The 13,845-nt window shown below is 34.7% G+C and overlaps 1 protein-coding gene across 1 annotated transcript; it reads right to left on the reverse strand.

Annotated features, from left to right (window-relative positions):
- Positions 1-3,426: 3,426 nt before the first annotated feature.
- Positions 3,427-12,536, reverse strand: LOC127796283 (uncharacterized protein C227.17c). The gene is made up of 3 exons (XM_052328352.1): positions 12,392-12,536; positions 10,910-11,028; positions 3,427-3,668 (listed from the first exon to the last, which is right to left on the reverse strand). The coding sequence occupies exons 1-3, from the start codon at positions 12,474-12,476 to the stop codon at positions 3,555-3,557; spliced, it is 318 nt and encodes a 105-aa protein (XP_052184312.1). The 5' UTR covers positions 12,477-12,536; the 3' UTR covers positions 3,427-3,554.
- Positions 12,537-13,845: the final 1,309 nt, after the last annotated feature.

The raw sequence follows: 13,845 nt of genomic DNA on the forward strand, positions 1-13,845 counted from the left end.
CCACTTAACTCTAACAATAAACTCATAATTCCTTTAAAAAGATGGAGTGAACCAAAACTTCATTTGGATCTTTAAAGCAATTTTCTAAGAATTTAAGGAAAACTACACGAGTTACAAACAACTAGGTTGGAACCTTTTTCACCAAAGAGATAGGGGTTTCCAGAATCCCAAACCCAAAAACGGACAATCTAAAGACACTGAATCAAGAGAAGAATTAAGACACTGTAGGGGGAAAAAGAGGAGAAGGAGAACTTGCGTAGGAACAAAGAAGAAAAATTTGTTATATACAAAGAAAGAACAGGAACTTGCCTTTGATAGATGTTTGATGGGCAAATCGAAGAACAAGTTGCCAAGACCACAACCCCTTGTTCCAAAGCTTTCACAACCAAGAAGAGAAAAAGAAGAAAACTTCCATGCCAAGGCTCCCAACAACCCCTTTTAATTCGTTTCCTCTTACCGTTTTACCCCCCACAATTAAACATATTGACACACACAAATTTCCTTTAAGTAAAACATAAAACACACACACATATATATACATATATTCATATGGCAGCCATTTTCTCCCTTCCAATTTAAGCCCCTGAATTTTAACTTTTCCACAAGCACACACACACCCATGCTTTGACTCTTTCTTAGTGCACTTATTTGACTTTTTAACGTCTTAAATTTTCATTACCTTGACTTGTCAACTAACATATAAATTTACTTCTCTTTGACTATTTCATTCACATATATTTCATTCATCTTAGACTTCTTAACACCACATTAAATATTTCCAACATATAGATCAAGTAATGCCAAAATATGTCACATAAAAATAACAACAAAAAAATTTTGACCCAATAACAGGTTGTTACATTATCCATGTTGACTGTTTTTGCTTCTTCTATTGACCAGTTCCTCAAGGTTTTCCCTAACCGATCGATCGACTCTTAACCATGTCAACTGTTTTAGTCACAAATGTTTTTAACGGCTAGTTTTGCATATCCTTAATGGTGAATAACGACTCAAACAATGACTATTAAATTCAAAGGGTCGATGAAGCCTATAAATACCAGGTTGATGGTGCATTTAATGGTTAGAGAATTTATTACAAGTTTCAAGTATTGAAATTATTCTCAAATGCTCAAGTATTTTCAAATTTTTCTCTCAAAAGGCTTTATTCTTCATTTATATTATTTGTTCCAAATTTTGTATTCAATTTTTGAGAAATTTTGTAATTAAGAGATTCATTTCTTAAATCTTCTCTATTGTAATCTTATTGTACATTACCTAGCAAGATTGCTAGATGGTCTACTTTACAAGGTAGGATATTATAAATCTTAGTCTTGGGACTAAATGGCCTATTTGGAATCAAGTTGGAGGTATAATGATTATTTTAAAATATTTAGTGAGGAGTTAAGGTAGTGAATTAGGTTATTTGAGCTGAACCACTCTAAATCGCTTGTGTCTCTTTTATATTTTTTTTATTCATTTCTTTGATCATTTTAAGCTTCTCACTCAATCACCATTAATTTGTACCGAAATCTCAACATTTGGCAAAAAAAATTTAAGATCAATCAAAAAAAAGTTTAAACACTCAATTCACCCCTCTTGAATGTGTGATGCCATTGCTTACACAATTTTAACAAGTAGATGCATGAATCGATATTGAGTTGTTCTAAGTTAACAAGACGATGAAATTGATTGAAAATTCAAATAAAGTGGCTATTTTATTTTTTATCATTAATTTTTCTAATGCTAATTTTTAATTTTAAAAATAAAATAGAATTCTGACTTAGTAGAATTCAGACAATCCTCAAAACTATGTATTACAAAGTAATGAGTAAATGCATAAACTAACGTTTGAGCTACTCTAGAATAATAAGAAAATATAGTCAATCAAAAAAACCCTAATAAAGTAACTAAAGGTTGAGCTTTATAGAAATCACTTTTATTGTGATTTGTCATTTTTTTCTTATTATTATTTCTGGCCTTCTTTTCAAATGTGATATTAAATTTCAAAATGAAAATTAATCAAAAATCGTCAAATTTATCCTTTCTGTTAAATATGTAAACTCTATGTTTAGTGTATAAAGTCTAGTCAAACTTTTTTATTCTTAAAATACCTTATAATATTTTATTTAAAAATAAAAATTAATTATGCTAATAAGATTTAAACTTGCTATTACTCTAAATTATAATAAATTTGTGAATGATTTTACCACTATATTAAAATTTATTTTGTTTAAAATTTTACCTAAAAAATAAAAACTAAACTATAATTATTAAGCACCACACAATTAATCTTCATTTAAAGTTTTTTTTTTTTATTTGCACTAACATAGCACACTACTCTTAATAACATTACAATAAATTTATGAATAATTTTATCTCTACCCAAAAATATATTTTGTTTAAAATTTTATCTAAAATGTAAAAAGTAAAAAAAAAAACTAAACCATATATTAAACACCATAGAATTAATCTTTATTTAAGATTTTTATATTTTTATTTGCACTCACATAGCATGGTACTCTAATAACATAAGATGTATATAAACTTTATATTAATATGCCACGTGCACCAAAATATTGGTATATGCCTAGAAAAAAAAAATAGTATATTCAAAACTTATGAGTCCCAAATTAAAAAAAAAAAATAGAGAATATAGCCAATCAAAAACAATCCACTGTGCGGACTCATTGACAAATCCCATATTAAAAATTATTTTTATTATAACGGTAACGGGTTTAAGATTAGAAATCTCCATCCGTATCGAACGTTCTTCAAACCCTTCTCTAACATTAATTTTTAGGTTAATCCCTATTGCTCCTAAAATCATTAGAAATTTAATGATTATTGTTACTTTCTAATGATTTAGGTTAACTCCTTGATTGAGTAATAGGGGTTAATTTTCTGTCTTCTAATAAAAAAGACTCGTTGAATTGGACCCAAATTTTTAGGTTCAATTTGAACCCAAAAAAGTTCTTCAAACTCTTCTCTAAGCTTGATTTGAACCTAAAAACTTTTGAATGTTTGAACAAATCTAGAGAAAGAAGACAGGATTTCACTAGAAGACAGGAAAAAGAAAGGGATGAGAGAGGAGAGAGAAAGACGTGATAAATTATATGAGAATAAAATGATCAATTTATCTAATTTATTAATCTCAAGGGAGGTCAATGTTAATTAATTTTAAAAATATAGTCAATTATTTAGTCAAACCTTAATCCTGATGTGTGAAATTTACGTTAAGAAAAAGAAGAGTAAAACTAATTACAAAAATAACTCAAAATCCTAACCTCGTGCATCGATGGGCAGAGCTGGAGCACGATCCCAAACTCAGACTTCTAAACTTACCATTTTTATTCAGGGAAAAAAAAAAACTTTTAGCTAATAGAGGCAGAACACCTACGTTAAAACTAAATTAAATACTTAGGAAAAAAAAACCTAAGATCAAATTAGAATCCGTATCAAACGTTATTTCTGTTTCACCATCAAAATCTTAAATAAGAAATTACTATTTCAAGTGAAGCAAAAAATTTGGAGACGGAATAGAAGACGGAAACTAGTCATTCCATTTCATCTAAATGTCCAAAAAGTTCTTTCCAATGGGAAGCAGCTTCCTCAGGAGTCCGAAAGGACCAGATGTGGGGCTTAGCTTTCTCACGAGTCTCTAGAATTGCCTGCATCCACAAGATTCACTTGTTATTTGCAGCAGAATCCAGGAAATTCCACAAGATGTATATAAATCCCAAATTTCATGGGCAGAATGCCTCCCTCCTACAGTTAATCAGAAAGATTGAGGATATGACCTCAAGCCGCATGGCATAAACAGGACATGTATACTGGGGACTATTTAAGGAACTTTGTACCAAATATCCTCCAAATGAATGTCGCCAGCTTCACTTAAGGAAAGGATGTCAACATCATTCTTTTCTCTTTTCAATCAGTAGATTAAGAAGCATTTATGATATGTTCCGAACATTTTGTCAAAGGTTAGAGAGTGTTATTTCCCAGTGGTAAATGATTATGCATGTTCACAACCTGGAAAGGTTTGTGTCAGGGAAGCATCTAGGATGTAAACTGCAGAAAAAATAATAATAATAAAAATAAAGACGCTAAGGAAATTATATTGGCATTTCTTAAACTACAATTTGAAGGTATGCCAAGCTCTTGTAAGAGGTGCACCGAGAATTGTCTAGGGTAAAGGCTCAAACTATGGCTTAATATCACTTTTCTCCCTGAACAAAAGGGCATCCCTAGTTCATGAGGCTTCTCGATTTGTGAGTCAGAGGAGGATTGTCTTTGTATGCATTATGCAACATTACCATTGCTTGCAAAAAAGCTATCTTCACAACTCAAACTTATGACCTAAAAGTTAAGAAGGAGCAAACTTACTAGTGCTCCCAATTTCTCCCTGAACCAAGAGAACAAAATAATAATAATACCACCACTAACATCCCAACATGGTACCATATACAAATTATATTTCTTGGATTCACTTTTACAAGAAAAAGTGAATCCATATTTTTAATCTCTTATGTTTAGATCACACTCAGATTTGAAAAGGAAGGATTTGTTCAATCAACAAATGAAAAATGAAAAATGAAAAATACCCTCCACTCATCTCTTTACCACAGTTGAGAAAACCCACTCATCCACCAAAAACCACCACCCTTCACCATAGACGTCATCAACACCACCTTCCCCCCCCCCCCCCCACCCCAAAAAAAAAAAAAAACACAAGATTCTCAGTCCATTGCCAAGTCCTAGACCTTCACCACCCTACTCACATCCTAATGGATCTCACGTTACTAGTGCCCCAAACTCCTCTCTCCCCACCACTTGCAGCCCCTTCTGTACTGTCTTGCTCCTCCACATCCAACTTTGCCCACTGTTGAGCAAATGATCGAATACTAGCACACAATAACTCACACTCTCATGCGATAACAGAAAGAAACAAGAGACAAAAGAGTTTATCCTGGTTCGGACTTTGAATGAATCAAAGTCCTACATCCAAACTGGGGCCGATACCACAGAACCCACTATCGAACTGACCAGTACACACACACAAAGCCTACTCGCATAGGCTTTTCTCACAGAGATTACCAAGTCAAATATCCTAGGCTTTTCTCTCTATCGTGTACATGAAAACTCAAAGAAAAGACATAATAGAAACATAGCCGGCCCCTCCATTTATAGAGGATAGAAGAGGCAGTAATTACAAGACATAAAAGAAAGCAAAAAATTCAGTACTAACCGTTGCATGGTTAGTTGCCGTTACAATTGCTTTTAAAACATAAAAACATCCGATTCCTTTAATGCCTTTATTCTGATTTTACGACTTACTTTGTGCAAACTTCAACAATTTCTCCACCATTTGCATAAGTTGAGTCTTTAATCTTTAGTCTTCAATCTTCATTCCTGTGGATTCTGCATCTGCCTTCTTCCTTACCTTCATTTTTCCATATCCTAAGCTTAACTGCGTAGGCTTCCTAAAGCTATCTGGAGTAGCTTCAAACAATGCTTCAACTTGGCTGCTGGAATGGTCTTGGTGAACATGTCTGTTGCATTGTCTTCACTAGTTACCTTTACCAGCTTAAGCTCCTTCCTGTCTAGCACCTCTTGTATGAAATGATGCTGCACATTGATGTGCTTTGTGCATTCATGATGGGCCTGGTTCTTAGATAGACGAATGACACTCTGATTATCACACATAATAGTAGTATCTATCTCCCTTCTAAGTAATTCTCCTAGCAGTCCTTTTATCCACAACGCTTCCTTAATTGCCTCTGAAATAGCAATATATTATGCCTCAGTAGTTGACAAGGCTACAACGTGTTGTAGACTTGCTTTCCAACTTACTATAACATCCCAGACCTAGAAGACATAACCGGTTGTGGACCTTCTTCTATCCAGATCTGCTGCATAGTTAGCATCTGAATATCCTAGGATACTAGCCTCACTTTCCACCTTGGCTCCACCATAAACTAACACTGTATCCAATGATCCTTTCAAGTACTTAAATACCTATTTAAGTGCACTCCAATGAGGTTTTCCAGGGTTTGTCATAAACCGGCTGATTACACTCATTGCATGTGCTAGGTTTGGCTATGTACATACCATACTATACATCAGACTCCTTACCGCATTTGAATAAGGGGTTTCTCTCATTTCTTCCTAATCTTCCTTGTTAGTGGGGGATTGGACTGCTAACAGTTTGAAGTGCTAGGCAAATGGAATACTTACAACCTTTGCCTTAACCATTCCAAACTTCTTAATTAGTTTTCTTAAGTATGTTTTCTGTGATAGACATAGGGTTCTTTTCTGCCTATTTCTAGTCATTTCTATTCCCAATATTTTCCTTGCCTCTTCTAAATCCTTCATCTCAAATGTTGACTTTAAATCTAGCTTTAACTGCTGAATTTCTTTCCCTGATTGGCTGGCAATCAACATATCGTCAACATATAATAGGAGATATATTGATATGATGTTGGATATATGCTTAAAATATACACAGCAGTCATATGAGTTCCTAGCAAACCCATGTTCTATCATAAAGGTATCAAACCTCTTATACCATTGACGTGGGGATTGCTTGAGTCCATACAAGGATTTCTTCAATAGGCAGACCTGTTCTCTTTTCCCTTTTGATTCGAACCCTTTTGGCTGCTCCATGAGGATTCTTTCATCTAATTCCCCATGTAAGAATGTTGTTGTAACATCCATCTCCTCCAAAACCAAGTTTAATTGAGTTGTCATTGCTAGAAGAACTCTAATTGAGGTATGCCTCACAACTGGGGAGAAATACCTCATTGAAATCCACTCCTAGAACTTGAGTGAAACCTCTTGCAACCAATCTAGCTTTATATCTAGGCTTTGCATTTTCTCCTGATCCTTCCTTTACCTTATATAGCCATTTGCATCTCACTACTCTTTGTCCTTGAGGCCTTTCAACTAGGGTCCAAGTCTCATTCTTCCTAAGAGAGTTTATTTTGGACTTCATGGCTTCAATCCATTTAAGAGAGTCCTTTGAGGAGACTGCTTCCTCATAAGTCAGGGGCTCATCTCCAATAACTTCTGATGCACTTGTAAGTGCATAGGATACTAGATCCAAGTAGCCATAACGTTTAGGAGGTCTACTTTTCCTTTTCTGCCTATCTCTTGCAACGTTGTACCTTTGTAAATCAACCTCACTCTCAGCATCTAATTTATCCCTACACTCTTCTCGAGGGTCAAATTCCTGGTCCGCTACTAATTCCTCAACTTCCTCATGATGATCCAGATCATAATTTTGAGGATTATCAGTATTGGTACTTGGAATTTCATCCTGCCACTCAATGTCTATTGATTCTGTTGTAGGAGATGTTTGCTCATTATCCTTTTCTTGCATGCCTTTAGTTAGGGAATTTTCGTCAAAGATAACATCTCGGGTAATGAGAATCTTTTTGCTTTCAAGTTCTAAATTCCATAACTTGTACCCCTTTACCCTAACCAGGTATCCAATGAAAATACATTTCTTTGCCCGGGGATCTAACTTTCCTTGTTTCACATGGGCATATGCAATACATCCAAATACCCTTAAGTGTTCTAGATTAGGTTTATGCTCAGTCCATTTCTCATAAGGGGTTTTAAAACCAATAGTTGCTGATGGTGATCTATTGATCGCATATGCAATAGTGTTCACAGCTTCTCCCCAAAATGCCTTAGATAGATTTTCATGAAATAACATACACCTCACTCTCTCTAAAAGTGTCCCATTCATTCTTTCTACAAGGCCATTTTTGTCTAAGATTCCCAGAGGCAGTTAGATGTTGAACTATCCCACTATCCTTGCATAAATCCGTGAATTCCCTATTGCAAAAAATTCAAGGCCATTATCGGTCCTTATTGTTTTAATTTTCTTCCCCTTCTGATTTTCTATCATGGTCTTCCATGTCTTGAAAGCTTTAAAAAGTCTATTCTTTGGACTTCAAGACATAAACCTAGACCATCATTGAATAATCATCTATTATTGATAGAAAATATCTTGCTCCATCATGAGTAAGAGTCTGGGCAGGTCCCCATAGATCACTATGTATATGATCTAGAGGTGCCTTTGAGGAGTGTATGGCATGTTTACTAAATTTCTAGTAGACTTCCCATAGATGCAAGACTCACACTTATCTAAACCTGCCACTTGATCGTTTCCCAAAATCCCTTGATTTGATAGTTCTTTTAGACTAAGTTCACTTATATGTGACATTCTACGGTGCCAAAGTCTTGCCTATGTGACTATCTTTTCTCCAGCTACTGTTGCTTCTCCATTCAAGGCAGCAACTTGCAGCACATATATGCTATTTTGCTGCAAGGCCTTCATACATACTAAAGATCCTGTAGTTACCTTTAGAGTTTCTCCTTCTCCCTTAAAACAATAACCATTCCTAGCCAATTCTCCAAGAGAAATCAAATTTCTCTTTAACTCAAGAACATGTCTCACAGCTTTTAGAGTTCTATAGGAATTATCATGCATCTTTAATCTAACATCTCCTATACCAAGGACCTTGCACTCATGATCATTTCCTAATAAGACTTTACTCTCATTAGTGTCTTGATAGTTCAGAAACCAGTGCTTATTTGGTGTCATATGAAAAGAGCATCCTGAATCCATTATCCATATCTCTTTTTCAGTTTTATATGACACAACTAAAGCATCTGAACTATCATACTCGAATTCACATACCGAGGCTCCACCATCAGAAATATTTTTATCTTGTAAGTCATTTTTTCTCTTAGGATAGTTTCTCTTAATGTGCCCATCTTCATGATAGTAATAACATTTAACTGGATTCTTCCCATTTCTTGACTTAAACCTAGATTTTCCCTTTGACTTAGGGTCTCTCTTGGTGTTCCTAGATCTAGCAGTCAATACTTCTCCAGTGGGTGACTTTTCATCCAGTTTAAATCTTAAGTCTTTAGAATTTAGAGCTCCTATTACATCATGTAAAGACAACTTTTCCCTACCGCGATGCAAGATATCTACGAAGTGCTCATATGACCGAGGCAAAGAGTGCAGTAAAACCAAAGCTTTATCTTCATCATCATATTTAACATTAATATTTTCTAAATCTAGACAAAGCTTATTGAATTCATCAATATGATCTCGTAATTTTTTATTATCTTTCATTCTAAAAGTAAAGAATCTTGCCTTTAGAAATAACCGGCTCGATAGTGTCTTTGTCAAGTAGAGGCTGTCCAATTTCTTCCATATCTCCAAACCCGCAGTCATCTTGGAGACCTCTCAGAGGACCTTATCGCCCAAACTTAGAATGAGGGTATTGTACGCCTTTTCTTCTATATCTGCCTTATGTTCTGCAAATAGAATCTTAACCCCTTCTCCCACCTTTTCTTTTGACGACTCCTTTAGCGCCTCTTTCAATCCAAGATTTCCAGGAAGCGCATGCATCTTAATTTTCCACAGTGCAAAATCATTATTGCCATTGAATTTCTCAATATCATACTTTGAGGATGATACTAATAGAGCCATTTCTTGATTTCAATTTCTGTCTTAACTCCTTTGAGAGAATCTTGATTATGCGCTCGTAGTTCTAGCTTTGATACCAAGTTGTTGAGTGAATGATCGAACACTAAGCACACAATAACTCACACTCTCATGCGATAACAGAAAGAAACAAGAGACAAAAGAGTTTATCCTAGTTCGGACTTTGAATGAATCAAAGTCCTACATCCAGACTAGGGCTAATACCACAAAATCCACTATCGAACTGACCAGTACACACACACAAAGCCTACTCGCACAGGCTTTTCTCACAGAGATTACAAAGTCTAATATCCTAGGCTTTTCTCTCTATCGTGTACGTGAAAACTCAAAGAAAAGACATAATAGAAACATAGTCAGCCCCTCTATTTATAGAGGATAGAGGAGGCAGTAATTACAAGACATAAAAGAAAACAAAAAATTCGGTACTAACTGTTACATGGTTAGTTACCGTTACAACTGCTTTTAAAACATAAAAACATCCAATTCCTTTAATGCCTTTATTCTGATCTTAAGACTTACTTTGTGCAAACTTCAACACCCACCAACGGCCATTCCACCTTAACCCATGACTGAAAGTCCTCTACTCACAATATCCAACCCCTTCCCAGCCACCACCCTCAACTCCAGCAACCTCAGCTTGCCTTTGGCCGCCAAAGGCAAGCACCCCAGCTGTCAATTCCTTTAATGCCTTTATTCTGATCTTAAGACTTACTTTGTGCAAACTTCAACACCCACCAACGGCCATTCCACCTTAACCCATGACTGAAAGTCCTCTACTCACAATATCCAACCCCTTCCCAGCCACCACCCTCAACTCCAGCAACCTCAGCTTGCCTTTGGCCGCCAAAGGCAAGCACCCCAGCTGTCAAGCCCCTCCTTTGCCATCCTTACCCCCAGTTGACCAACACCACCTACCTTCCCCTCAAACCAAATAAGAAATTTAAAATCAATTGTTGTGCATGTATGTTTGTATGTTCTAGTCTCCTCAAAGCAAATTCCAATGGCCATGACCATGATTGATCAGCTTTACATAGAGATATGGTGGTCTCTTGCTTTATATAGCTTTTTTATTCACATATCCCAGTATATGTGAATAAAAAAATATAGAAAAGATTGTTAATTGGGACAGTTATAGATAAAAACTATTGTTCTTTGAAGAAAAGTAAAATAAGTATAAGGGAAACAAAGTTTGCATTTAGACCATTAGAGCACACAAAGGATAACCAAGTCCCTGCTGCTGTACTCTCGAATTATGAGTTAAAACCAATAACAGGTTCAGGTCTATGTCCATGTGACACTGATAAGCACATGCCTGAGGTTGATTGAAACCTTGTTGAGAGTGCAAAAGAAACGCAAATGATTCATAAAAGACGGAGGATATACCTCCACTTCAGAAGATCGTTTTGTTTTAAGACTTAAGCAATCAACAAAAGCATTCCATTTCTCAGAACAATTATCAAGGGAACCAAGCCGATAATACTGTTGCATCTGATGGACAGGAGCTGAGAAACATAAATTCCAACATAAGTCATTAACGCATAAAAACAAAATACCAAGAGCACCAGATGACATCAAAGTAGGCACACAGTCTACAAAACTATTCTCAAACCCAAACGAACACACACTAAAGCACAACATTTATCAAGGATCATCTTGTGATTAAAGGAAGAAATTAATTAAGCATTGTCATGGTTTATGATATTTATAGATGATGTTGTCTTGGTGGAATAGACAAAAGGTGTGACTACTAACCTCCAATTATGAAGTACCTTTATAAATATTTAATGATTTTCTAGATTCACTAAGTTTTTGCTCACTATATTGCTCACTGTATATTAATGTGGAAGGTTGAAATAGTCACCCTTAGTCTGGTCTCTTTCCATCCTGTTGAGAAAAAATCTACAGGATTATTTGATGCAAATCCTCCAGAGACTTCATGGTTCAAATTTAGAGTGCTAAATATTATTATCAGTTGATAATGTCGGTATGGGCTTTTAGAGGTTCTTAGCAAAAAAATAAGTAAATCTTTAGAAACTTAATAAGACAGAAAGAGTTTTTGGGCTGGTCCAAGGCTGTAAAGTCATAGACAAAAATCACAAACAGCCGTTTGACTTGGTTCATCCTCATTCCTCTGTCAAACATTAAGGAGAAAATGAACAAATAAAAGGAGAACAGGGTAAGAGCTCAGAAATAGAACTCTTGGCTGGGAAAAGGTAAGCCAGGATGGGAACTAGGGCAGTTCCAGCTTAACAATAGCAAGGACCACACAATATAAATATATTCCCTAAAATGAAACTATTAATTGATCACCAATCACCATCTCTAACGTCGCCCGCCCACCAAAAAAAAAAAAAAAGAAAAAAAAAAAAAGAGAGACAATCTATCATGAATGAAAGAGGTATTTTTTGCACCCTACCCTCAGTGAAAGAATGATTGATCCAGTGATCATCAAACGAATCCAAAATACTGGAGTTTCAAGGGGCACAACAAACATAAGATAAATAGAAACTCTCCAATCATTGAGTTAGGTTCTACTGATAGTTAGCTTTAATTTTCTATTTTTCAGTTTCACGTAAATGAAGGCAATCGACATAGCTACAGCCCTCCTGGAAAGGGAAAATTCAGCAAAGTAGTCCGAATATTTGTCTAAAAACAAATGTACGACTCTAACCAGCACGCTGCACACCGAACAACAATTGATTCACACGGAGAAAAAATGCAGCCAAAGAAACCTAGCAGGTGGAGGCAAACTAAGTTCATAATTGAATGTAGGATCAAGTGTTCCTTAAAAATGTTTCAGTTTTGAAAGATAATCAATTATTGGACTCAGGGAGATCGAGAGAGAGGGAGAGAGAGGAGGCTTACAATAGCAAAACCAGAGAGCATCAAAGCAAGTGGAGCACGATAAGCGCCGTCGAGGAACGGATGTTTCTTCCTTCTCTGAATTCATGCCCCTCTCTCTGCTCTCCTTTCTCCGACTGACCTCTGTAGTTCGGGTAAATTAGGTAAACTAAACTGGCACTCCTAAGTTCGGTGAAATTAAGAAGACCTCCCCTCAATTTTAAGAAATTATAGTGAAACCCGTTAGGGCAAAAAATGTAACAATTTAACCACTGTTAAATTTTTTCCCCCAAATATAAAAATTGCAGTTTCCTCCCTTCCCTCCCTTTGTCACAGTAATTTTTTCCCATATATAAAAAACTTCACTTATCCTTTGTTCCTTTCCTTTATCATAATAATTTTTTTAAATATAAAAAATACACTTATCTTTTCTTTCTTTCTTTTATTCTCACAATAAACTTATTATTTGGTTTAAATCAAAGAACCAGCATTACTAAATTCACTAGTTTAAATAACCCAATCTCTCGATATGTTTTAAATTTGGTATTTGAGGTCATAGAGTTAGAAACGATAAAATTTGACAATTTCGTCATTTTGTTATTATTATCTGCACTTCTGTTATTATTGTGGTTATCACCCAAATAAAAATACCATAATATATTGCTAATAATAATATTATCTAAAGTTAAATTTTTTTCAATAAATCATAAAACTACATTATTAGTGTAATTTATTGATGTATGAACAAAAATAATGTGAGTAATAAATTACTTATAGAACTTGTTACCTGAGATTCACTTAGCCACAAATGATTGACTTGAAGCCGCCACACCTTACCTATTGACTGTAGTCAACAAACAATTGGTTCTGTTAACCAAATTCACTTATCTAAAGGTAATTGTTTAGGCATTTTAAATATTCCAGACATTCTCTTGCTTATATTATTGTTCCAAAACAATTTTTAACTTAAGGATTGCAAAATTCTCCTTTCGGCATTTTCTATAATGTTACTGGAAGGGTTGATGGGTGCCAGGCACGTGTAAACAAAATTTAAATAATATTCATTAAATGATATTTGATAGTTACAATTTATTTTTTTATTTTTTAAGATAAAATTTAAATAAAATAAGTTTTAATATAGTAATAAATTTATTTAAAAAATTAATCAAATTCAAATCTTGTTAATATAATTATTTTATCGTAAAGTTCATAATATCAAAGTAAAATGTTATGTTGCTCACGTTGGACAAACATTATATTGCCCAACATGAACAAAATCAGAGGAAGATGTGAGTTTTGATATGAATATGCCTCTCTACATGTCCGCAATGGATAACATAAATATTATCCGATACTAATAACAGATCACCTGTGTAATATCAAAACATATTATTTACTTTAAGTACATGTATAAAACTACTGAAAGGAACAATTTTCCTTGAGCTCAATCCACATTTTCCAAATTTCAACATAATGTT

The sequence above is a fragment of the Diospyros lotus genome, chromosome 1, assembly GCF_014633365.1.
Source record: "Diospyros lotus cultivar Yz01 chromosome 1, ASM1463336v1, whole genome shotgun sequence".
Classification (NCBI taxonomy): Eukaryota; Viridiplantae; Streptophyta; class Magnoliopsida; order Ericales; family Ebenaceae; genus Diospyros; species Diospyros lotus.

Excerpts from the sequence above, each read along its gene's own strand:
- LOC127796283 (XM_052328352.1), bottom strand. The coding sequence starts at position 12,476 with ATGAATTCAGAGAAGGAAGAAACATCCGTTCCTCGACGGCGCTTATCG. Across the intron at positions 11,029-12,391 it reads TGCTCTCTGGTTTTGCTATT|CTCCTGTCCATCAGATGCAA; the intron begins GTAAGCCTCCTC and ends TATGTTTCTCAG. Across the intron at positions 3,669-10,909 it reads AACGATCTTCTGAAGTGGAG|GCAATTCTAGAGACTCGTGA; the intron begins GTATATCCTCCG and ends TTGTGGATGCAG.